This window comes from Myotis myotis, unplaced genomic scaffold, assembly GCF_014108235.1.
Source record: "Myotis myotis isolate mMyoMyo1 unplaced genomic scaffold, mMyoMyo1.p scaffold_m19_p_1, whole genome shotgun sequence".
Lineage (NCBI taxonomy): Eukaryota > Metazoa > Chordata > Mammalia > Chiroptera > Vespertilionidae > Myotis > Myotis myotis.
The window spans coordinates 41,718,749-41,746,154 of NW_023416313.1; the positions used below are offsets into that span (position 1 = coordinate 41,718,749).

Here is a 27,406-nt window from a genome sequence, read left to right on the forward strand (position 1 = left end):
CTCCAGTAGGGGGCATGCAGGAGGTAGTGGATCAATGATTCTTATCATTGATGCTTCTCTCTCTCTCTCTCTCTCTCTCTCTCTCTCTCTCTCTCTCTCTCTCTCTCTCCCCCTCTCCCTCTCTGAAATCAATAAAAATATATTTTTTAAAAGAACAGTGTGTTATTTCCCATGATTCTGCTGGACTCAGTTCGGCTCATTTATAGCTGCCTTTTTCTGGGCCAGGTGGGTGCTAGGCTCAGCTAGAATAGCTGAGATGGGAGAGCTTTTCTTCTCAAAACGTTGGGTTGTTTTTTTTTCAGATTTTCAAAATGCAAGCCACCAGTCTCCAAATTAACACCTCTGCCTGCCTCAGATTTACTGAAACTACATTGACCAAATCAAATCACAGAGGTAAGTAAGTCCATGGTCTACAGGAGAGCACTACCCAAGGGTAGACACCAGAAGGTATGACTTATGGAATGTTGTTATTTGTGGATCTGAAAATCCTTTGATTTTAATGTGGTATTTTATTTAACTACAAATAAGGACATTTACCAAAAAAAATAGAATAATTTTATATACATTTTTAGAGTGAACAATCTGTATATTTGTGTGTGTATGAATACTTACGTGGAAGTTTTACTGAAAGTCCTTGAAAATTATTGACAGAATGATCTACAATCTAATTGTAAAAATATGAATAAATGATGTTCTAAAAGTTTGTGGCAAACCACATAATCAGAATAATAAAACTATTAAAGTATAAATTTATTTAGAAAACAGGTACATGGATATTGAATCTTGCCTGTGCTACCAACTTGGTAATTCATTACCTATTGGTAGTTATTTACTGACATGAATATCTGAGGCAATAGATGCTAGCTATCATATTGAATGCTCTGTGCATATGGAAATAGTTATGAAATAATGTGTATATTTTTAGTAACACGTGCCTGTGATAAAATCATGTATATCTTTCTCAAGTGAGTTCACTTTGGTGTAATACTTCCTCATTTATACTATGTTTTGGTTACTGCCTCTCCTAAGTGCAGATAATATCCTATATAATAAAAGCCTAGATGGCATCACACACGACATCATCACAAGATGGCCTCCAGAAGATGGCTGCCCTCACATCATCACAAGATGGCCACCACAAGATGGCCAGCAATGGAGGGCAGTTGTGGGTGACCAGGCTGGCAGGGCAGGGCAGTTGGGGGCAAGATCAGGCTGGCAGGGGAGGGCAGTTGGGGCTGACCAGGTCTGTAGTTTGTGGGTGACCAGGCTGGCAGGGGAGGGCAGTTGGGGGTGATCGGGCTAGCAGGAGAGCAGTTAGGTGTCAATCAGGCCGGCAGGGGAGATGTTAGGGGGAGATCAAGCTGGCAGGCAGAAGCGGTTAGGGGCAATCAGACAGGCAGACAGGCAAGTGGTTAGGAGCCAGCAGTCCTGGATTGTGAGAGGGATGTCCAACTGCGGGTAATGTATAAATACGTAAACTAAAGTTATCGTAATTTTACTGAATGTTGCCATTTGTGCAAAAAATTAGCAAAAATGGCCCGTGCCACCTGTTATCGCGCGATAAAAACTACCCACAAACAATGTGTTAAAAATAAATGCTGACTCATGCATGCTCAATACATATAAGCTCTTGCTGGTGCCAATCACACATGTGTTTTAATTTTATAATACTATATTATATATACTATTTTGTCATGTAATTTTTGCAGAAATGTAATTACTGCACAAATCTTTCTTCTAATTAATTTCCTTCCAATGTGCTTGAATCCATGCACTGGGCTACAGTAATACCTATAAAAGGATTTTCCCCATTTATAGAATTAGAGATGAGATACATCAAGAATCCACTAGTACTCACTAAATAAACTTGAGCAATGTCTTCTCCTTTTTTTTGTTACTGATGTGCCTCCTCCTCTTCCTCTCTTGAATTTCCTTCTTTTTAAATCTTCTTCTCCTCCTAACTTCATCCTGTTTTTCTGTTCCCTTCCCCTCTTCCTCCTCTCCTGCTTCTGTTTATTCTGCATCTACTCCTTTTCAATATCTAGTGCCTAACAGACTGAAGGTATTCAATAAATGTATGTTTATTGAAAGAAATAATTTATAGAATTTGTGGTATTTGCATTAATTAAAGGCCTTATTCAAATAATCTCCAAAGCGATAACCGCATGAGTGGTATATACACACCATAGTGACACTACACATAAATTTGAAGTCAAGAAATTTATATGGTGTCCTTGTATTTTTACTTCTTAATGATAAAGATAAGCATCTTCTCTCTCAGGCTAGATGCTTATGTGTACATACCAGGTAATACTTCCAAATGCGGTAAATCTTTATTCATGACTATACCTGGTAATATTAAGTTTTCAGGCTTTACAATTTTAAATAATAAAATGTTAAATAGTAGATTTAATATTTTGTACATAAATGTTTCTTCCTGGCATCCCATTAAGTTATACTTTATGAGTATTTACTGTACCTGATAATGAGGAAACTCACTTTTTAATTAATGGGTTCCTATCAGATCATTAATATTCTTATAGCTTAAAGCTAGCTGGTGAAAGAATAAAAACAGAATATTTAAATAATACTTGGTAGTGATGGTGATGTATGTGTGTGTTCCTTTGTGTGTACATGTATACATATGTGTTCATGAATACTTCTTCCTTCCTCCCTCTTCCTTCCTTCTTAAATTTTATTTCTGATTTCTTTTGCTATGCACTATTTAAATATTTTTTTTTTAGTAAAATATAGCATATTTTTCTTTATGACTTCTGGGTTACAACATATTTGACAAGTTTACAGCCATAAATTATTTTTTTAATTTTCCATATTTTCTTCCAATTTTGTATATTAAACTCACCATGAAGTTTTATGCATTTGGTTGGGCATATGTTTGCTGTAAAGTCAAATTCTATACTTTTCCTATATAATAAAGAGCTAATATGCCCTTACACCATCACAATTCATCACCAGAGGCTGTGTGCTCAGCGGATTTGAGGCTGTGTGTGCTGCATGGAGGCAGGTCCTGGCGGCTCCTCACAGCAAGGCCTGGGGGTCCCATGGCTCTGCCCAGCATGGAGGTGGGACCCCCGGCTACGGCCTACCTCTTTGGGCAACCCATCAAGGAGCCCTGGATAGGTGGGCGGGGCCTACCTCTTTGGGGTGATCAATCATGGGGCTCCCGCATTGTGAGAGGGCACAGGACAGTCTGGGAGACAACCCCCCACCCCGAGTGCATGAATTTCATGCACCAGGCCTCTAGTTGTTATATAAAATTGTAGCCAATTACCACACAATCACTAATTTCATATCATCTTTACCATGTACTACTATAGCTTTTATACATGCTTTACTGTCTAAACCTAACTGATTCCATTAATGCATTTTATTATTCTTATACCAGAAAGACACCTTTTTAATTACTGTAACTTTTAGCATGTTGTGACATCTGGTATGGCATGTTTACTTTCTCTATCTCAAAGTAATTATTTTTCAAAATGTTCTTGGATAATACTGTGCATTTTATTTTACATATAAAATTTAAAATCTTTTTACTTCTGTTCTGTTGGTTTTCTTAATTTCTGCAATTATTCATACCTTTTGAAATTTTAATTAGACAAATGTTGGATTTTTACCTTTTTATTATGTATTCTTTTTTATACTTAGTGAATTATATTTTGAGTTATTTCCTTTATTCAACTTCTATGTGGGAATCTTATTGCTCTTATGACACATACAGTTTTCACAAATGTTAGCTCATTTAATTCTATCAACAACCCTAGCAGGTTGGTACCTTATCACCATTTCTTACATTAGAAAAATTATACAGAAATCTTTAGAATTTTCTCAAGACCACATGACTATTAAGCAGCACACCATAGATTTCAATCAACATCCCTGGCTTATGAATTGATCTTAACCATTACACTAATTTTTTCAGTAATTACTTGTTCTATTTCGTAAGCAGAGAATGCCAACTAACTAGCTGTCCTGTAGGATTAGTGGGTAGAAATCAGATAAGCAGATGTGCATTCCTAACTGTATCCTAACTATGAAAAGATTTATTCTCAGAGTGAAGTGGTTTTTGTCTATTTCTGGAAGTTATTGCTACATTTCTTTTTTCTTTTGTATAAATTCTTTCTTATATTCAATAAAATGATTTGGATTATTTTGACTGGGTCTGCTTTAGTTTGCCCTCATCCCTCTAGGAGAGCTCTCTCTACAAACACTTTGCAATTGTTGGGCTTTATTATCATGAAGGCAAGCATTTAAGTACCTGGTTATGTTGAGATATATCTTCTCTAGCTGGTCATCCCCCCGATCTTCATTATCATCATCATCCAGTAGGTCCCCCTCCTCAGCAGAATCCTCCACACCCCTCTCGGACTCCATCTTCACATTAGTCTCATCTTTCTTCAGGGAGCTGGTGGTCTGCTCCTCTTCTGTCTTATCATTCTTCATCTCTACTGCTTGTTTGCTCTGTTCCTTTTCAATTCTTTCCAGGCTTTCCAGTAGATAACCCACTTCTTTTTTTATCTGGGTCAATTCCTTCTTAATGGCAGGAAGGTCATCCCCTTTCAACTTTGAAGACTTGGAAGAAGATCCTCGTTGTCCACTCTTAGAATTGAAGCCACTTTTGCCCCTTCGTGATGCGTTTCCTGATACACGTTGGCGTTTTGAGGGCACTGCAGCCCGAGCAATAGGAGGAGGAGGAGGAACACGTGCTGGGTAACTGTACATCCTGTCATAATAATCCTGTTGAAAGTCATAGTCCAAATCAAAAGAGGAGCCGTACATCTCCGCTGCAGATCGTTTCACACCTGCTTTTCCTCGGTTCACTTTTGGCTCTGCAGCCAGATTAATATCTAAAACCTGGCCAGCGATCATTCTGCCATCTTCTCCTGCCACCGCAGCCCGGGCCTTTCACTCATTAACATATTGAACGAAGGCAAAGCCCTTATGAACAGAGCAACCCACAATTTTGCCACACTTTGAGAAGATAGCCTCCACATCAGATTTCTTCACCACAAGAGTATTGAGATTTCCAATGAATACACGGGAGTTCATGGAGCGAGGATCTGTCTTCTTGGTAACATTGCTGGCCATTGTTTTTGATGATTAAGGTTCCTCATAAAGCCAAAATGTAACTGAAGATCAAAAAAATCTCACTGGTGGGAAAAGGGAGAAGAGATTCGATTCTGAATCTCCTACTCCCGGGTTCTACCTGGAGAAGCCAACTACTGCTCGAGGTCAGCAATGGGGCTGCAACCGTTCTGCCCTCGTCTCTTCACAAAATGGCCCCCGAGATATATCTTCTCTATACTCACTTTGTTGAGTTTTTATCATAAAAGGATGTTGAGTTTTGTCAAATGCTTTTTCTACATCTATTGAGATAATCATAAGGTTTTAATCTTTTACTAGAGGCCCGGTACACGAAATTCATGCATAGAGGAGAGGGGGGTTCACTCAGCCCAGCCTGCACCCACTCCAATCAGGGACGCCTCAGGGGATGTCCAACCGCCGGTTTAGGACTGATCCCACAGGGGTCAGTCCTAAACCAGTGATCTGATACCCCTCTCACAATCTGGGACCACTGGCTCCTAACAACTCACCTACCTGCCTGCCTGATTGCCCCTAACCCCTCTGCCTGCCTGCCTGCCTGATTGCCACTAACTGTCTCTGCCTGCCTGATTGCCCTTAAATGCCTTTGCCTGCCTCCCTGATCACCCCTTACTGCCTTCCCCTGCCGGCCTAATCTCACCCCCAACTACCTCTACCTGATTACCCCAACTGTCCTCCCATGCCAGTCTGATCTCACCCCCAACTGCCCTTCCCTGCCAACCTGATTGCCCCAACTGCCTCTGCCTGCCTGATTGCCCCTAACTGCACCCCTGCTGGCCTGATCTCACCCCCAACTGCCCTTTCCTGCTGGCATGATCGCCCCTAACTGCCTATGCCTGCCTGATCAACCCTAACTACCCTCCCCTGCAGGCCTGATCTCGCCCCAGCTGCCCTCCTCTGCCAGCCAATTTGTTTCTGATTGGTCAGTTTCTATGCCAGTCAGCATCTCTAAGCCTATCAACGGGGCCTGATCAGAAAGGCGGGGCTGACTAGCAGCCCCTGTGGAGGCCTGGAGAGAAATGGAGGCATGGCTATTGGCCAGGCTGGGAGAGAAAAAGAGGCAAGTTCTGATCAATGGCTGCCATAGAGGCTATGGATCAGACCCTGCCTCTCTCTCTGCAGGCCTCTGTCCAGGCTTGATCCACAGCCTCCTAGGCAGCCAGTGCTGGGTCGCGGTACCTGAAGTGGTCCCGGTCATTGCTGGGTTGCCACGGCAACCCAGCACTGACTTCGGGGTCTGGTTGAGCCTTCAGTTGTTAGGACCCTGGCTCTTTATTATATAGATTTTTCTAATGTAATGTATAAGGTTGATTGATTAATAGATGTTGAACAACATTGTATCCGTGAATGAATCTGCTTGGTCATGTTGTGTAATATATTTAATATATTATTGAATCTGTTTTGCAGTATTTTGTTGAGGAAATTTGAATCTATGTTCATCAAGAATATTGGCCTGTCATTTTCTTTTTTGTAATGTCTTTGTCTGGTTTTGTTATTAAAGATATGTTGGCTTTGTGGAATGAATTTGGAAGCATTCATTCCTCTTCAATTTTTTTAAATAGTTAAGAAGGATGGGTATTGCCTGGCCAGTGTTGCTCAGTGGTTGAGTGTTGACCTGTACACCAGGAGGTAACCAGTTTGACTCCAGTCAGAGAACATGCCCTGTTTGTGGGCTCAATCCCTGGCAGGATGTGTGTAGAAGGCAGCCAATCAATACTGATGTTTCTCTCTCATCGATATTTCTATTTCTCTCTCCTTCTCCCTTCCTCTCTCTCAAAAAAAATCATTAAAAATGTATTTTTTAAAAGGATAGGTATTAATTCTTCTTTGAATATTTGGTAAAGATCATTGTAAAACTATCTGGTCCTGAACTTTTATTTGTTTGAAGTTTTTATTACTGTTTCAATTTCATTGCCAATAATCAGTCTGTTTAGATTTTATATTTCTTCCTGGTTCAGTTCTGGAAGGTCATATATTTCTAGAAATTTATCAGTTTCTCCTAGGTTGTCAAATGTGTTGGCATATAATTGTTCATAGCATTCTTTAATTATTCTTTGTATTTCTGTGGTGTCAGTTGTAATTTTTCTTTCATTTATGATTTTATTTATTGGGCTTTTTCCCTTTATTGATGAGTATGGCTTAAGGTTTGTCAATTTATTTTATATCTTCAAAGAATCAGCTCTTAGTTTTATTGATCTTATCTATTTTTTAAAATTTCTATTTTGCTTATTTCTGTTCAGATCTTAACTATTTCCTTTCATCTGTTTACTTTGGGTTGTGGTTGTTCTTTTTTTCCTAGTTCTTTTAGTTATAGAGTTAGATTTTTATTTGGGATTTTTATTGTTTAATGTTTTTTGTTTTTAGCAGTAGACCTCGATAGCTTTGAATTTTCTCTTATAACTGTAGTCTCACTCTAACATTTTGCCCTCTTTTCCATAACCTTCATTTTCTCATTATTACCTGCCTTTCCCTGTTTACCCAAAGATATATCCTCCTCTTGCAAGTCTCAATCTTTAGACCCTTAAGTCTAATCAGATCTTTAGAAAACATGTACTGTACTCATGAGTAAGAGGGGTCAGAGAGAAGAGGAAAGATAAGTCCGTTTCTGTTCGTAAAAAAATAGGATCATGGAAGAGAGTTCATTACCAACCACACAGAGAAAGCTATCAATATGAATGGGTAATCTTTCTAATTCATTTGTGGAAAGCATTCCACAGGCGAATAAAAAAAGTGCTATGATGCATTACTGAGAAAACTTCCACCTATTTTGAAAATCTTGCTAATGAATCACCAGTAGTTATTAATTTAACACAGCAGAGAACTCTAACTCACTAAAACATTATATTTTACTAGTGATCCAGTAGCCTACAAAAGTAGCACAATTGAAACCAAATATCACACATCCAAGAAAACACTGAATTAGTTACAGATACTCATTTAATCACAAATAACCATATCCTTCATCAGAAGAACAGTGATACAAATAGAAAGCATCCTTAGTCTAGGTATACTTTGAAAATAAAGATGAAAATAGGACATCTTTATTATAAAGCAGCTTTCTGATTGGGATATGGAATAACATAGTATGCTGCCAAATTTGCTAAACATAACCATTAAGCAATTCAATAAACATTTTCACTTTCCCTCAAACACTTAATGACAGTAGAAACTGTGAAGTAAATTGACCCTAATGTGCAGTTGAGCATGAATGTCCTGGGACAAGTCCAGTCCTGTGGGTGGAGACAGTCATGCCTGATAACAGCTAGCCTAAAATATACATCTCTAAGAACGAATTAGTATAAATTAGAAAAGAGAGTGGAAAAGGTTCAAGAAATAGAAAAATCTGTCTATCATTCTCATATTTAGTTGTTGTTGTTTTTTTTCTCTCTAGAAGGCTTCATTTTTAAGGATTTCTGTAAGAAAAACAAATTTTGAAAATGCAAAATAACAAATAGTACTCTGTGGCTCTCAGCCTGAAGTTTTCGCCAATTGCAGCATCTCAGAAGATGGTTAACTTGTAAAGTAGGGATGCTTCCTTTGTTGATGTACCTTGATGTATCAAGCAATAAGAGAGTAAATAGAATGTTAACAAAAGAATCTCTATGCACCATTAATTTTCCAACGTTTTTATTATTTCTGCAAGAAATAAATTGTATATGCTACAAAATTAAAGCCTTGAGAGCATTTTCAATCTATTTCTAGATTTAATAAATTTTCATTCCTTGTTTGTCTGCTCTTGTTTTATGCCCCCTCCTTTCATGGAGGTCAAGCTCCATAATTGCCAAGACCTCTTCCAGACCCATATCTGACACAACTATTGAGTGCAGTAATTTTCAGTAGGGATGTTATTACAACTTTGGTTACAATGATATTGTGCAAATATTGGTGTAGAACCAAAAAGTGCAACACAATGCTTATACTGTGAGAAAAAGGAATATTCTACAAGTCTGTTATACAGTCTAGCCATAATGAAAATATATAAAAATTAAAGGATTTTTACTTCAGAGTTTAATCTGGTTGTCAAGTGCACGTATTTAATTTTTCTTTTGTCTTTGAGTGATATTATAATTTTTTCCTTAATAAAATGATATCAACCTAACTGGCTTGGCTCAGTGGATAGAGCGTCAGCCTACGGACTGAATGGTCCCAGGTTCGATTCTGGCCAAGGTCACATGCCTGGGTTGAGGGCTCAGTCCCCAGTGGGGGTTATGCAGGAGGCAGCCGATCAATGATTCTCTCTCATCGTTGATGTTTCTATCTCTCTCTCTTTCTCCCTTCCTCTCTGAAACCAATAAAGAAATATATTTTAAAAAAAAACTTAAAAAAATTATATCAAGTTGAAGAGATCTATACTAATAATAGAGGAATATGCAAATTGTCCAGGACACTGTCACAGTAACAGTAACGACCAAATAGCAGGCTGCTTGGGGCAACAAGGCCGGCAGTGGCGTTAGTGAGGGACAATCAAACGACTGAACAGCAGGCTGCGTGGGGCAACCAGGCCGTCAGGGGGGTAGTTGGGGGTGACCAGGCTGTCGGGGGGGGGGGCAGTTGGGGCTGAAAGGCCATCAGCTGGGCAGTTGGGGGCAATCGGGCCAGCAGGGAAGGGTAGTTGGGTATGACCAGGCCTGCAGGGGAGGGCAGTTGTGGGTGACTAGGCTGGCAGGGGAAGGCATTTGGGGTTGACTAGGCCTGCAGAGGAGGGCAATTGGGGGCCATCAAGCTGGCAGGAGCGGGCAGTTGTGGGTGATTGGGCCAACATGGGAGGATAGTTGAGGTGATCAGGCTGGCAAGGAGCAGTTAGGCAACAATCAAGCTGGCAGGGGAGCATTTAGGGAGCTATCAGGCTGGCAGGCAGGCAAGAGGTTAGGAGCCAGCAGTCCTGGATTGTGAGAGGGATGTCCGGCTGCTGGTTTAGGCCCGAACCCACAGGGGTTACCAGATTGGAGAGGGTGCAGGCCGGGCTGAGGGACAAACTCCCTCCATGCACAAATTTTGTGCACCGGGCCTCTAGTTTACTAGTAATTATCAGTTATATGGTTAGATTAGATGTGATTTAAGGTCTCTTTTAACCCTGAGATTTTTATTTCATAACAAATGAGAGACTTCCAGAAGAGTTGGCAAATCAGTATTTGCCTAGAACCAGATAGCATATAAATTATTTTACATATTGGGACAACTTCAAAAGTAAAATGAGGTACTTTGAAAAATTAAATCATGATACTAGCATGAAGAATACTATCTAGGTGAAACTGGGATCTGATTTCACACTATCTAGTAATGGTATTAAGATAGTCAATTATTATCAACTCCCAGAATGTCAAGTCAGTCTCTCTTTCTCTCTTTCTCTCTCTCTCTCTCTCTCTCTCTCTCTCTCTCTCTCTCTCTCTCTCTCAGACACACACACACACACACACACACACACACACACACACACACACACTGGTAAAAGCTAGGGATTCATCAATATCTGGAAGGTCTGAACAATATACAGTGCTCTTTACTAACAAATGGGCTGTTCAGAAATGTAGAAAGGAAGGTTACTATTTTACTGATCACCCTACTTTTACTTAGTACTTTTTGCCAAAGGCTTTAGTGTATGAGTTTTTGGAAAATTACTCAGTGGAACTAACCATCATCATCACAGAGCTAAGTTCTTTCTGGAAAGATTTACCAAATGAAAAACTTCATTCAAAAAACATTGATAACCTAACAAAAAGTTTGAGGGATCAGTAAAAATTGCAACCTGATCCAGACTACTAGTAAACAGTAGCAAATGATTATGATAACTGCCTTGTAAATTTGTGACCAAGATAAGATTATCCAAATGTTTGGCTTTTGTGTCTGAATTTATTCTCCTAATCCCAGAAGAGTTGATTTAAATTATGCTTATTAAGGTAGCTCTACTTTTTATCTGAAATAATTGTGGTTTGCATCTGGCCACTAATTATACATAACATATTTACTGTAATGCTCCCAAAGTTTGACAATTTTTTCTAATATAGAGTTGCAGTGATCTGGCTCACAATCCTATAGTACTATTTGAGAGTGCTTTTCCAAAATGAAAAGAGTAGATAACTTTTCTTTAAGAATGATTGAAATCATGTAAATAACCTCAAGACCAGAATAAGTAAGGAGTATTCCTGAGGATTAAGGACTCAGGCTACTACATGCTCAATATAAATATTGTCACAGATTATAATGTGGATTAAGGAGTTACGGAGAGACTGAGGCTGATATAGTCCAGCCATAACTTGATGCATCAAGCAGTGCAGGGATTAGCTGAAAGACAGATTATGTTTGTATGTATCTGCAAGTTTTCTTAAGAAAATAAATAGGTCTTCCAAACAGTAAGTGTTGAAATGTTTACACATCTTTCAATGGATAATATTTTACCATTTGTTTTGTGTCCCTTCTGCTTTATACATACTTCTAGTTTAAGAAGACATATATTCAATATTTTAAATAGTTGCTTTTATGTAGCTCTTGATTTTATGAACATAGTGTGCATAATGGAAAAATTAAGATTATTTTGGAAAAATTATTTTGCATCAAAGGGAAAATAATGAGATGTAAGAATGTGAGAAACATCTAAGATGATATCTGGAACGGGTAATTATGACCATTTTTCCCCAGCTGCTTGACACATAATGTAGTATCTAAATATTATATTTTTAAATTAAGTAGCTTAGGTAATTAGAAAAAAAATAACAAAAAGTCTTAAAAGTAGGAACTTAATTTAGTCCCAAATTACTGACCTGGCTATACCTTTTAAAATGTTTAATATATATTTTTAAATTTCAAAATTAAAAAAAGTTTAGAATTGACTTATTTCATAAAAATTAATGTAAAAATTAACTTGTGTTAACAAAATTAAATTTTATAAAATGTTTTCAATCAAGCAATAATTCCTATATTCATATATGTGATTGTGGAAAAGAGGTACAACAAACATACATATTATCACAGTAACATATTTTACCTACCAGTAAGTCATATAAAAAAACTATGAAAATCACAAAGGCAAAAACGAATTTAAAGCAAAACAAATGTTCTAAGTAAAGTGTAAAATTAATAGAAAAAAAATATTGGGATATAAAAATGTGAGAACATCTAAGATGGTATCTGGAATGGGTGATTGTGACCATTTTTTCCCAGGCTGCCTGACACATAATGTGGTAGTTAATCTATATATATAAAAGGCTAATATGCAAAGTGTCCCCACTGGAGTTCAACTTGGACACCGGGAGTACAATCACTCGCTATGACGTGCCCTGACCACCAGGAGATGGCGTGGAAGGAAGGAAGGCCTCAGCCGGCAGCTGGAAGGCCCTGAATGGCCCTGATCACTGGCCAGACCTAGGAACCTTACCCATGCATGGATTTTGAGCACCGGGCCTCTAGTTATTATATAAAAAGTAATTATTAAATATCATTTTTTCCTGGATCTTTTGTAGTTCCTCCTTGTTTCTTTCATCTTTCATTGTGATTTGTCATTTTCTTCCATGATATGCTTAGAATGCTTTGTCTTTATCTTTGTGAACTACTGAAGATTTTTGCTTTGTGGTTACCATGAAGCTTATAGATAAGTTACATTTATAACAATCTATAGCAAAATAACAATCATTGTCATTTTGATTTGCATCTCATGGATAATTAGTGACTTTGAACATGTTTTCATATGTCTCTTGGCCTTCTGTATGTCTGCTTTCAAAAGTGTCTACTTAAATCCTTTGCCCATTTTTTGATTGGATTGTTTATCTTCCTTTTGTTTAGTTGTATGAGTTCCCTGTAAATTTTGGAGATTAAAACCTTATCATAAATAACATTGGTAAATATGTTCTCCCATGCAGTGGGCTCTCTTGTTGTTGTTGTTGTTGTTGTTGTTGTTGATGGTTTCTTTTGCTGTGCAGAAGCTTTTTATTTTGATGTACTCCTAATTGTTTATTTTCTCCTTAGTTTCCATTGTCCTTGGAGCTGTATCAGTAAAGATGTTGCTATGACACATGTCTGATATTTTGCTGCCTATGGATTCTTCTAAGATTTTTATGGTTTCCCATCTTATGTTTAAGACCTTTATCCATTTTGAGTTTATTTTTGTGTATGCTGTAAGTTGGTGCTCTAGTTTCATTTTTTTGCATATATCTGTCAAATTTTCCCAACACCATTTATTGAAGAGACTATCTTGACTCCATTGTATGCTCTTTCCTTCTTTGTCAAATATTAATTGAGCATAATGGCTTGGGTCAATTTCCGGGTTCTCTGTTCTGTTCTATTGGTCTATATGTTGGTTCTTGTGCCAGTACCAGGCAGTTTTGAGAACAGTGTCTTTGTAATATAGTTTTATATCTGGTATTGTGGTCCCTCCAATTTTTTTCTTCTTCCTCAGGATTGCTGGGGCTATTCGGGGTCATTTTTTATTCCATATGAATTTTTGGAGAATTTGTTCTAGGTATTTGAAATATGCATTGGTATTTTAATGGGGATTGCATTGAATCTGTAGATTGCTTTGGGTAGTATGGACATTTTAATGATGTTGATTCTACCAATCCATGAACACGGTATATTCTTTCATTTGTTTATGTCTTCCTCTGTCTCTTTTTATAATGTCTTGTAGTTTTCTGAGTATAGGTCTTTTACCTCCTTAGTTAAGGTTATTCCTAGGTATCTTAATTGTTTTGTTGCAATGGTAAATAGAATTGTTTTTTAGTTTCTCTTTCTGTGAGTTCATTATTGATATATAAAAAATCCATAGATTTCTGGGTGCTAACTTTGTATCCTGCTACATTGCTGAATTCATATATTAAGTCTAGTAATTTTTGGATGGAGTCTTTAAGGTTTTCTATGACCCAGTAATTACCATTCGGCCATCAGGGATCTGCCAGAGAGACTAGTAAATAACGGGAAAGTTATCTCGGGGCGTAAAGAAAGGGAATTCGCAGAAGGAGCTGGCTGCTCTGGCAGCCTTGCAGTCGATGCTCAGCTTGGGGTTGCTGTCCCTCACTTCCTTCAGCAGCTTCTGGGTCTGGGCGCTGGACTCGTCGGTCCTCAGCCGGAGCCTCTTCAAAGGGCTGGATCTCTGCTTCAGGGCCTCGAAGAGTACGGTGACCCCGCTCTGCCCCAAGGAGTTCTGGCCCAGGTCCAGGACCTCCAGCCTCTGGTTGCTGGCCAGGGCAGGCGCCAGGTCCTGCCAGCAGAAAGACGGGAGGGAGCAGCCACAGAGCCCCAGGCATTTGAGGTTGCAGTTTTACTTCTTCTTTTCCAATTTGGATGCTTTTTATTTCTTTTTGTCTGATTGCTATGGCTAGCATTTCCAGTATTATGTTGAACAGGAGTGGTGAAAGTGGGCATCCTTGTCTTCTTCCTGTTCTTAGGAGAAATTATTTTAGATTTTGCCCATTGAGTATGATGTTGGCTATAGGTTTATCATATAAGACTTTTATTATGTTGAGGTATGTTCCCTCTATTCCCACTTTGCTGAGAGTTTTTATCAGTAAAGGGTGTTGGATTTTGTCAAATGCTTTTTCTGCATTGATTGATATGATTACGTGAGTTTTGTCTCTTAATTTATGTGATGTATAATGTTTATATATTTGGATATTGTACTACTGTTGCATCCCTGGAATAAATCTCAGTTTGTCATGGTGTATGATCTTTCTAATGTAATGCTGGATCTGATTTGCTAGAATTTTGTTGAGGATTTTAGCATCTATGTTCATCAGAAATATTGGCCTGCAATTCTCTTTCTTTGTAGTCTCTTTATCTGGTTTTGGTATTAGGATAATGTTGACTTCATAGAAAGAGCTTGGAAATGTGCATTTCTCTTGAATTTTGTGGAATAGTCTATGTAGGATAGGTTTTAGTTCATAGATCTTCATATATGTTTTCATCCTCAAGGTAAGAAAGTTTTCAGCCTTTATTTCTTCCATGAATTTTCTACCCTTTTCTGTCCATCTCCTCTTTCTGGGATTTCTATACAGTGAATGTCAGTCTGCTTGATGTTATTCCGTAAGTTGCTTAAGGTATCTTCATTTCTTTTCATTCTTTTTTCACTTTGCTGCTCTGTTAGGGTGGGTTCCAATTTCCCATATGTAGTTCACTGATCCTTTCTTCTGCTTCATGTAGCCTGTGTTGAATTGCTCTAGTGTATTTTTCAATGCAGTTACTGTATTCTTTATCTCTGTGACTCCTATTTTCTATATTCTTATATTCCCTTCTCTTTGTTGAAGTTATTACTGTTTTCATCTAATATTTTCCTGAGCTACTGGCCTGGTGCACAAAATTTGTGCACATTAAAACGGAATTAATTAGAGGAAATATTTTAATATTGCTATTTGCCCTTTCTCTATAATAGAAATGTCAGAGATGCAAGAAAATTAGTAAAATGTATATGAAAATCTTCCTCCTGTTAGAGTCTGGGGTGCACCGCAGGACCCAGAGTCAAGTCCCTGCCCACCCACGCATGCCTCGAAATTGTACAAGGCCCAGATCTGGCCAGCCCCACTTTCATTGGGCGAGATCCAGACCTGGCCGTCCCCACCCCTGTCAGCCCCGCCGGGTGGGGGCGCAGCCTCAGGGCCCCCGGCATACCCTCAGGTCCCCCAACCCAGTGCTGTAGCCCGGGGCATGGCCTCGGTACCCCGGCCAGGCACCGGGGCGGGGGTCACAGCCTGAGGCTCCCCGGCCCAGCCCAGCACCACTCAGCCTCAGGTCCCTGCTGATCACTCATTAGGGCACGTTACAGAAACCCTGCCTCCGCTGTAGGTGCAGCCATCTTGTGTTACGGGAACCCTGCCTCTGCTGTGGGCACAGCAATCTTGTGATGACATGAGGGTTAATTTTCATATTACTTCTTTATTACATAGGATATTTATTAGGTAGATCACTTATATTCATTTCAACAAGAACTTTTCCTGAGGTTTATCTTATTTTGTTTGGAACATATACCTTTATTTTTTTCTTTTTCATTTCCCTTGAGTCTCTGTGTTGGTGTCTATGAATTAGCTAAAACCAGCACTTCTCCCAGTCTTCATGGAGTGGCCTTATGTAGTAGATGAAGCTTGTAGTTCAACTGCTTCCTAGCTATTGGCTGTATTGCAAACATTTGTGATTGTCCAAGTAGCCTATTTTATTTTTACTGGCTGCCAGTAGTGGAGGGTGTTCTAAGACCTGTCAGTGTTCCAACATGGAAGACCTCAATCACCTCCAGATTATGCTGTTTAGAAGCCAAATCTTCAGGCAGAAGCTTTTAATGAATACAAACATATACGGTATTGCTGGCCACCAGCGCCAAACCTTCTAGAAGTACCTTCTTGGCGGACATTATAAAAATTGAGCCAGATGTACAAGCTCCTTTATGGGATTTGCCATCCACCAGGCTCTCTTTGGGCCTCAGGATTTGTGCTAATCTGAAAAACTGCCGCTGGGACCGAAACTGCAGGACAAGCAAATAAACCTCTTTCACACAAAAAAAATGGGCATATATTTAAGTTCACTCACTGCATGGTGCATTGGGTATGTTATCCAGGCAAGAACTAAGACTCCATTTGTCACTATCCCATGGGACTCCGGAATGCTCACCTGATGGCCACCAGAACTAGGTTATGAAAAGGTGTCGTCTGTGTTGCAGCTAAAAAAGCTAGGGAACTGGACAGGTATAAAAGTTACCCTTTGGGAGATTCTTGCACTCTCGGAGTGTGGCAGAGGGAGAACTTCATGATAGCACCACCCCTCTAATGTTTCTAGATGGCCTTTAGATGTTTAATTAGAAGGCTGACCCTCAGGCTGCAGCTCTGCACAGAAAGACTGGACTCCTAAGTCTGTGGCCTCTCACTGTGCCCTGGAAGTGATAGCTGTGTAGAACACTGTTTTCATTGGTTACAGTCCGGTGGGATTATCATGCAATCTGGTAGTGTAACCTGGGCAGCAGAAACCAAAATCAGGGTACTGAGGAGGGTGCAAGCTCCTTCCCTGGAGATACCAGCAAGCTGGGGTGCAGCAGAGGAAGAGTGCGAAGAAGGTGTTCCATCTCCAAGGACTTATTCAATGGGACCCAAATGTGTGTCATTAGATGTCTACCCCCAACCCCCAGAAAGGTCCTGTAAGATAGGAAAAAAAAAAGACTCTTTCAATAAAGTCTCAACAACTTTCAATTGTCTCAGCACTGAGGTCTGGGTTGGGGTGGAGGTTCTGAGTGCATGAGCCCTTAAAGAGCCCTTTCTCCATTTGTTAGATAGCCTTGTGGGCCTTGTAGATACTGGCCCTGTTGATTTTCAAAGTTAGATGTTTTGTGAATTCATCTCACAAATGCCATCCTAAAAGTTCACTTGCTCAGAGTGGGGTTCAAGCTCTTCACTCCTTAGGGAAAAGCTTCAGGTTTTAAGTTACCTCCCAATTGTAGGGCACCATGACAGGTAGGGGTTTATGGTGATACTGTGCCAGCTTCTCCTCCCTGCTTTGCTGTGGATTTTGTTTTTGTTAGTTTGTCCAGTGTGTAGGAGTTCCTCACTAATAAAAATGTATTTAGCTGTATTCAGGGAAAATTGTTCCATTTGTAGCTGTGGATTTAGTATGTTCATGTGGATTTAGTATGAATTTGGAATCTTTCTACATTGTCATCTTGAACCGGAACCCTTTATTTCTTGTTTTTATAATGAAGCACTTCCATTAATACATATAATGTATTAATATGATTTCTGAAAAAGAAAAGCAAGTTTCTTAAGTTTTATTTTCAATCCTAGTAACTACAGTTGGAGAAGGGTGTGATTTTGTTTTTACTGAGAACATTTTAGAGACACATTCAATACAGTATAATTAGAAATTTAATCAGGCCAGTGGAGTGTAAGCCATTATGCAGGAAGTATAGTTCCTGAGGCAATAGAATATCATGTAGAAATGTGCACTTATTACCTTACTGAGAGTATTTAGGTTTGCAGTTTACCTAAGTGTAAATAGCCAATGGCTTTTATAAGTTGTGTGTAACTTGATTAGTCAATAATCAATACTGAAGTACATAATAATCCATTTACCATATACAGTTACCCATTCAAGCCTGCCATCCACTGAACTGTGCATAAAATGATGTTTCCAGGATAGCATATCCATTTTTTAAATGAAATCTTTCTTTGTATCAGTACATAAAATATATCGTTAACACAACATTTAGTAATTAGTAATGGGTCTCAGTTCATTTAATGGAAATAAGCAAGATCTCTGTTGTACTACATTCTCTCAGGGAATAATAGCTCTTTTGACCTCCACCTAGGAACAAAGTTTTTCATCCACCACCAAGGGAAAATGAAAATGGCAGTGGCTTCCTTCGTTTTTTTAGAAATGCATAGTACCTTATATATCCATTTGTATTAATGCATTAAGAAAATGTGAGGTTACTTTCATTTATCAGACCCAAACTGTAGTCATCATTGCATGAATGTGCATTTTTGGTGGTTTGAGCCACAAATTGAAGTCAACAGTAACATTTTCACCTTTTCTTTATGAATAGAAACTTCAAACATAAAATAAACATTTTAAATTGCTTTTCTCTTCATATGCAGAAAGAGAAACAATTTTGAGAAGTTAATAACATTTCTGCAAAGACTGTGGGGAAATTATGCAAAGATAAACTGTATAGCATGGAAGCCTACTAAACAAAATTTTTTAGAACTTCTATTACTATTTTTTTCTTTATTGTTCTATGAGATTTAACCTTTTTTTTAAAAAAAGAAACTAGATGTTTTATACATCTTGGAGAAGGAAACATTTAAACCATCATTTACTCTTATATCAATCACATTTACACAAGTTATAAGTTTCTCAAATATTATTTTTTGACACTTTTAAAAATGTATAAATGTCCAGTTATTTTAATACATGTCTTAATAAATGAGAAAAAATATTATTTCAATGGGTTACAACATTTTAAAAATATTAGTTCTCTAAATTATGACTTACTGTGGCTATTATTTTACAAAATGAAATGAATATAACATTTTTTTTTCATATTTGATTCTCTAAACAAGGAAAACTCCTTGGAAAAATATGATGTAAAATTTTAATGTGTTTTAAACAACAGAATCATATGTCCAAAATTGCCTTGATCTCTACTCTCACCCAGTCCGAAATCCCATTGTAGTTGAAAGCCACCTTGATAAGTCTGTTGGTAGAACTAAACATAAAAACTCTTCTATGGCCTCATAGGCTTAAGATAAATGTCAGCAAGTTTTCTTAAAGGGCCAGAGAGCAAATACTTTAGAGTTGGTAGGCCAGGTATATTCTGCCGCAACTACACAAGTCCACTCTTATGATGTAAAAATAGTCATAGGTGATGCATAAATAAATGATCATGGCTTTTTACCAATAAAATATTAGTTATGGACAATAAAATTTGAATCTTATATAATTTTCACATTATAAAGTATTCTTGTTTTTTTCAACCATTTAAAAATGTAAAAATCATTTGAACTTGCAGGTCATTAAGAGACAAGCAATGGGTTGAGTTGGGCTTGTAGATCATACTTTGCAGACCTCTGGCTTAAGATATACCTCTAGTGTGCTGGCTAAATTACTTGCTTTCATTTCTGAGCCCATGGTTTTGATCAATGATACCAAATTCAGATATTTCAATATATTGACACAAATATAACCCTTGCTATATCCTTTAAGCTTTCTTAACTGCCCAATCTCCTATATTTCTTTTGTATACTACTTTGCATTGTTACCTTTCATAGATCAAAAAATACAATGCTAACATAATTTTGTAGTCTCATGCTAGATGTCATTTCTCTAGCCTATTGTTTTCAGTTCTACTTACTTGTTTTGTTTTTAAAGGCCCAAATTATGAATACAGTGATGGAAACAACTAAGGAGATAGCAATGAGTAAATCATTAAAATCTTTACTCACATAGCAAAAGGACAAAAATGTCATGCATCAAAATAAATGTTTTGAGTATTTTCTGTTTAAAGTTGGCCACTGCTTGTGGGTTCCAGTGTCATAAACTAATGTTGTTAGGCTTTTCATTAATCATAACACTTACATAACAAAATTTCTTAATATAGTCTACATAATCGATCTGCTTTATTTTAGATAATTTGACAATACTTCAACTTTCTTTGTGTGCATCATTTCAATTTGTTCCACCTGAACTCACTCTCATCTAAGCAACTTCACACCAGAATTACTATACCATTTCATGTTATATTTACATGCTAAGGAGTGAAGACAAATAAATATTCTTGGTTCTAGTTTTCCTGTTAATTTTTTATTTTTATCTCAGGTTTCTTAGGAATTTAATGGAAATATACAGTGGGTTGTTCAGTTATCAATGCATGTATAAATGTACTAGAGACCCAGTGAACGAATTCATGTGCCAGTGGGGTCCCTCGGCCTGGCCTGCGGGATCAGGTTGAAACCGGCTCTCCGACATCCCCCAGAGGTGTCCGGATTGCTAGAGGGTGCAGGCCAGGCTGAGGAATCCCACCAGTGCACGATTGGGGCCAGGAAGGATGCAGGAGGTTGGCCAGCCAGGGAGGGACTGCAGGAGGGTTACAGGGCATGTCCAGCCTGTCTCACTCAGTCCCGACTGGCTGGACCCCAGCAGCAAGCTAACCTACCAGTCAGAGCACCTGCCCCTTGGTGGTCAGTGCACATGATAGCGACTAGTCAACTGTCTGCCCCCTGGTTGTCAGTGCACATCAGATTGAGCAGTTGAGCAACCTTAGCATACATTAGCATATTATGCTTTGATTGGTTGAACGGCCGACCAGACAACCAGACACTTAGCATATTAGGCTTTTATTATATAGGATGTACAAAAGAAATGCCATGGATCAAATTTCAGGGCAAACCATTTCCAGTGACCCATGGCAATATGAGTCTTTGCACTTTCTCCCTAGAAAATTACAGCCAATAGATATTTTTTTTGTCATAGAAAATTCTGACTTTCATAATTATGTAGATTTATCTACTGCTAAAACAAATCTTCTAAAACTTGGCAGTTACTTAAACATTCAGTTTTTTTCATCCATTGCAGGTCAGACAGAATCAATCATTAAATGAAATTCAATGGTGTAAAACAACGTAAATAGGTGCTGAGGAGAAATGTATTAAACATAGATGATAATATATGAGTCTAACTGAAACCTACTTAATCAGAAATAATTAGGTCATAAATATAATTGAAAAGTATAGAATTGTTATTTAAAATTCTAGCGTCTTACAGAAGTTTTATAGTACAAATATGTCATAGAAAGCAAAAATAAGTGTTCCTTTAATATTCAGCTTTGCAGAGTATTATAATTTTTTGAAATGATGAATTTAACTGTTGCATTTCAAGAGAACATTTTTTTTTCTATTAAATGTAAAGAAATCATTCAAAAAGAGGAAATTCGTTCAGGAAGTTTACTTTTTTAAAAAACAAAAAGAATGCGAACAAGTGAAGTCTAAACCAAATACATGTAGAAAAATTAATTCTGGAAAAATATGATTCTTATAAAAAAAAAAAGCTTTCTTAGGACAGATTTTTCACTCTGTAAATACATTAAAAGTTCTTAAGTTATAATTTTCTATAGTTTTTCCAAAACAATAATATTCTCTAGATTATTCATATGTGGTGTAGCTACATGCAGAGTCAGGGGTCTGACACTTTATTACAATATATCTACTTAATATAGAGAGTAAAATTAGAAAATTTTATAAAACTTTTAGTGCTGTTATTTTAGGAACTAACAGAATCTCACCATGGCAATAAGTTTCTAAGGATCAAATGAATAGTAGACAATTATATAATGCCTACTATGCATGAGACACTGTTCTTAGAATTTTACATATATAATTAAATGTAAAAAGAAACTATAAGTGGCCCTGGATGGTGTGGCTCAGTTGCATGAGCATGATCCCATGCACCAAAAGGTTGCCTGTCTGATTCCCAGTTAGGGCACATGCCTGGCTTGTGGGCTTGATTCCTGGTAGAGGGCATGCAGGAGGCAGGTGATTGATTTTTCACTCTCATGTCTATGTTTCTCTCTCCCTCTCCAAAAAAATCAACAACAAAAAAACCTATATAATAAAGAGCCAGGGTCATAAGGACCAAGACTTAATCAGACCGGAAGTCAGTTCTAGGTTGCTGTGGCGACCCAGTACTGACTGCCTAGGGGGCTGTGGATCAGGCCCTGAGAGAGTCCTGCAGAGAGAGAGGCAGGGTCTGATCTGTAGCCTCTGTGGGAGCCTTTGATCAGAACTTGCCTCTTTTTCCCTCCCAGCCTGATCAACAGTCCCACCTATATTTCTCTCCAGGCCTCCACCAGGGCTGATCAGCCCCACCTTTCTGATCAGGCCCCGATGATAGGCCCAGAGACGCTGACTGGCATAGAAACTGACCAATCAGAACCAGGTCTTGGTGAAAGTAAGGAGCCAATGGCTGCCTAGGAGGCCGAGCTTTTGATGCTGACTAGCATAAAAACTGACCAATCAGAACCAAATTGGCCAGCAGAGGAGGGCAGTTGGGGGTGAGATCAGGCCTGCAGGGGAGGGCAGTTGGGAGAAAGATCAGGCTGGCGGGGAGGCAGTTAGGGGTGATCAGGCAGGCAGGCAGAGGGGTTAGGGGCAATCAGGTATGCAGGCAGGTGAGTTGTAAGGAGCCAGCGGTCCCAGATTGTGAGAGGGGTGTCTGACCGCCAGGATTGGGCCTAAATCGGTGGTCGGACATTCCCAAGGTGTCCCTGATTACAGTGGGTGCAGGTTGGGCTGAGGGAACCCCTCCATGCACAAATTTCTTGCACCAGTCTCTAGTAAATAAATAAAATAAAAAGAACCTATGAAAGGAACTATTATTATTTTTTCTTTCCCAAGAGAAAATAATCCAGAAAATTCAGTAACATGTCAAATGACAAGTGCTGAGTTAGAAATTGATGCAGGAAAGATTTATAGTAGAAATATATATATATATATATATATATATATATATATATATTTGAAATCTTTATTGTTTAAAGTACCACATAGTCTCCTTTTCCCCCCATTGATCTCTCCTCAGCCACTCCCACCACCCAGCACATGCCCTCACCCCTCTACTGTCTGTGTCCATTGATTATGTTCATAAGCATGCATACAAGTCCTTTGGTTGATCTCTTACCCATCCCCCCGCTCCCTGCCTTCCCTCTTAAGTTGGATGGTCTGTTCAATGCTTCCACATGACTCTGGCTCTATTTTTGTTCATCAGTTTATGTTGTCCATTATATTCCAAAAATATTCATGTGATATTTATCTTTCTCCAACTGGCTTATTTCACTTAGCATAATGCTCTTCAGATCCATCCATGCTGTTGCAAATGGTAAGAGTTCCTCCTTTTTTATAGCAGCATAAGTATTCCATTGTGTAGCTGTACCACAGTTTTTTAATCCATTCATCTACTGATGGGCACTTGGGCTGTTTCCAAATCTTAGCTATTACAAACTGTGCTGCTATGATTTAGGGGTGCATATATCCTTTCTGAATGGTGTTTCTGGTTTCTTGATATATATTGCTAGAAGTGGGATCACTGGGTCAAATGGGAGTTCCATTTTTAATCTTTTGAGGAAACTCCATACTGTTCTCCACAGTGGCTGCACCAGTCTGCATTCCCACCAGCAGTGCAGGAGGGTGTCTTTTTCTCCACATTCTCACTAGCACTTGTTGTTTGTTGATTTGTTGATGATAGCCATTCTGACAGGTCTGAGATGGTACCTCATTGTCGTTTTGATTTGCATCTCTCAGATGATTAGTGACTTTGAGTATGTTTTCACATGTCTCTGGCCTTCTGTATGTCCTCTTTTGAAAAATGTCTATTTAGGTCTTTTGTCCATTTTTTGATTGGATTGTTTATCTTCCTCCTGTTAAGTTCTATGAGTTCACTATAAATTTTGGAGATTGAGCTCTTATCGGTGATAACATTGGCAAATATGTTCTCCCATGAAGTGGGCTTTCTTGTTGTTTTGTTGATGGTTTCTTTTGCTGTGCAGGAGCTTTTTATTTTGATGTACTCCCATTTATTTATTTTCTCCTTAGATTTCATTGCCCTAGGAGCTGTATCAGTAAAAATATTGCTATGACATATATCTGGTATTTTGCTGCCTATGGATTCTTCTAAGATTTTTATGGTTTCCCATCTTACATTTAAGTCCTTTATCCATTTCGAGTTTATTTTTGTGTCTGGTGTAAGTTGTTGGTCTAGTTTCATTTTTTGCATGTATCTGTCCAATTTTCCCAGCACCATCTATTGAAGAGACTGTCTTAACTCCATTGTATGCTCTTGCTTCCTTTGTCAAATATTAATTGAGCATAATGGCTTGGTTGATTTCTGGGTTCTCTGTTCTGTTCCATTGGTCTATGTGTCTGTTCTTGTGCCAGTACCAGGCAGTTTTGACAACAGTGGCTTTGTAGTATAGCTTGATATCTGGTATTGTGATCCCTCCAACTTTGTTCTTCTTCCTCAAGATTGATGCTGCTATTTGGGGTCTTTTTTCATTCCATATGAATTTTTGGAGAGTTTGTTTTAGGTCTTTGAAATATGTGCAATACCCATTAAAATAGAATCTCGCATATCTTGTCTCTTTAGGATAGGACTGTGTAAATAAATTAAGGAAAATTTTATTTCCATTTCTGATAAATTTTAAAACTATTTTATCTTAGATAATAGCAATTTATTTTACATAGCTTTGAGGTTTTATTTTTATATCTATATTTTTATTACTGTGTATTCCTCAGTTATGGTCATTGCAATAAAGGCTACCAATAACATTCACCATTTATTTTAAAATTGCTGGTTACATAGTAATTCTATTTTTAAGTTTTTGAGGAACCTTCATTTTGTTTTCCATAGTGACAACATCAATATACAAGCCTACCAAGGGTGCATGAGGGTTCCCTTTTCTCCACATTCACACTTGCTTATTTGTTGATGATAGCTATTCTGATAGGTGTGAGTGGTATCTCATTGTGGTTTCAATTTGCATTTCCTTGAGGACTACAGATGTTGAGCATCTTTTGGTGTGTATATTGGTCATCTGTATGTCCTCTTTGGAGAAATGTTTATTCAGGTTCTCTGCCCATGTTTTAATCTGACTGTGTGGGATTTTTTGGCATAATGTGGTATGAGTTCCTATATGGTATGTATCACTGACAAATATCTTCATCCATTCATTAGGTTGTCTTTTCATTTTGTTGATGTTTTTCTTTTCCATGCAAACCTTTTAGTTTGATGTTATCTGATTTGTCTATTTTTTTCTTTCGTTTCCATAGCCGAAGGAGATATATCCCCCCCCCACCAAATATATATATATATATATATATATATATATATATATATATATATATTACTAAGAACAATGTCAAAAAGTTTGCTGCCTATGTTTTTGTTTGTGTTTTAATAGTCTTATGGTTTTGGGTCTTATGTTTAACTCTTTAATCCATTTTGAGTTTATTCTTGTATATGATGTAATAATGGGTTCTAGTTGGTTTTTTGTTTGTTTTGTTTTGTCTTACATGGACCCATCCAATTTTCCCAAAACCACTTATTAAAGAGATGATCTTTAACCTACTGTATGTTCTTGCCTCCTTTGTCATAGATTGATTATCTATAAAGCATAGTTTCATTTCTGGTATCTCTTTTCTGTTTCATTTATCTGTGTATCTTTTTATACCAGTACCATGCCATTTTGATTACTACAGCCTTGTAGTATAGTTTGATATCAGTATAATACTTTCAATTTTGCTGTTCTTTCTCAAGATTGCTTGGGATTTTGGGGTCTTTTGTGGTTCCATATAAATTTTAGGATTATATGTTCTAGTTCTGTGAAAAAAGTTCATTGGTATTTTGATAAGGGTTGCTTTAAATTTATAAATTGTTTTGGGTAGTACAGACATTTAAATGTTGTTAATTCTTCCTATATATGGTGTAAATGAACATGGTATATGTTTCCGTTTATTTGTATCTTCAATTTCTGCCTTCAATGTCTATGGTTTTACAAGTACAAGTATTTTACTGCCTTGGTTATGTTGAGCCCTAGTTAGTTTATTCATTTTTATGCAAATATAAATGGAGTTGTTTTATTTTCTCTATTTAATAATTTTGTTTTTGGTGTTCAAAAGAACCCAGCCAATTTCTGAATATCCATTTTGTATCTGCAGCTTTTTTGAATTCATGCATTAGTGCTAATAGTATTTTGGTGGATTCTTTATGATTCTCTCTATATAGTATCATGTCATCTGCAATTAATAATAGTTTTACTTCTTTCTTTCCAATGTTGATGCCTTTTATATCTTTTTCTTATCTGATTGCTATGGCTAAAACTTCCAATACTATGTTGAATAAAAGTGGTGATCTGGACATCCTTGTCTTATTCCTGATCTTATAAAGTTTTCAGATTCTTTATAATTTGAATTGAGTCTGATGTTAACTATGAGTCATATATAGATTTTATTGTGTTGAGGTATGTTTCCTCTTGGATTCTGCTGAATGTTTTTGAAGAAAGAGTAAAATTAGCTTAGTATGTGCTATTTTTATTGAATTTAAAATGGCTTTAAGTGGTTGTATCTAACTGAACGTGGAATTTACAAATCATCTTATGCTAAACTGTTTAAGCCATGTACTCAGTATTTATGTGATACCCATTGGTAGATGACTTTTAAACAAACAGGTATTAGTTTATCTATAGTTTTTCCACACAATAAATATTATAGTTTAGGCACTAGAGAATATTAAACTAAATATTAAAATGACCGAACAACCAAAATGACTGCAACAACAGGTTGATCTGTTGCTATGAGGCGCACTGACCACCAAGGGGCAGACACTCAATGCAGGAGCTGCCCCCTGGTGGTCAGTGTGCTCCCACAGCCAACCTCCCACAGCTGGGCATCGGCGTCTAGTGTCCATTTCTTCTGCGCCCGTCCCAGTGACTGTCGCCTTCTCTCCTAACCCCACTGGGGCCTTTGGGCCCCGAGCTTAAACAGGGAACCAGGGATAGGTGGCGGCAGATGCGGCCCCTTTCCCAGGGAGGCCAAGAGCCAACTCCCTCCTCGGGGCTGGCAGTCAACTTCCTGTACCCCATTCCTCCCCACAGCTGGCAGGCCCTGACTGGCCTGTGGTTCCTCCCCCCCAGCCAGCAGGCCCTGATTGGCCAGGCCCTGATTGGCCCGGCCCTGATTGGCCCTGATTGCTGGCCAGGCCTAGGGACCACAACCATGCACAAATTTGTGCACCAGGCCTCTAGTCATTAATAAAGTACCTAGTATGCCCTGGACAGTAT

General features: G+C 38.1%; 1 protein-coding gene across 1 annotated transcript; it reads right to left on the reverse strand.

The window, feature by feature from the left end:
- Positions 1-4,188: 4,188 nt before the first annotated feature.
- Positions 4,189-5,109, reverse strand: LOC118660743 (heterogeneous nuclear ribonucleoprotein C-like). Its single transcript, XM_036318420.1, is given in 1 exon segment — positions 4,189-5,109. A coding segment is annotated over 1 exon segment (921 nt).
- Between the last annotated feature and the right edge of the window lie 22,297 nt (positions 5,110-27,406).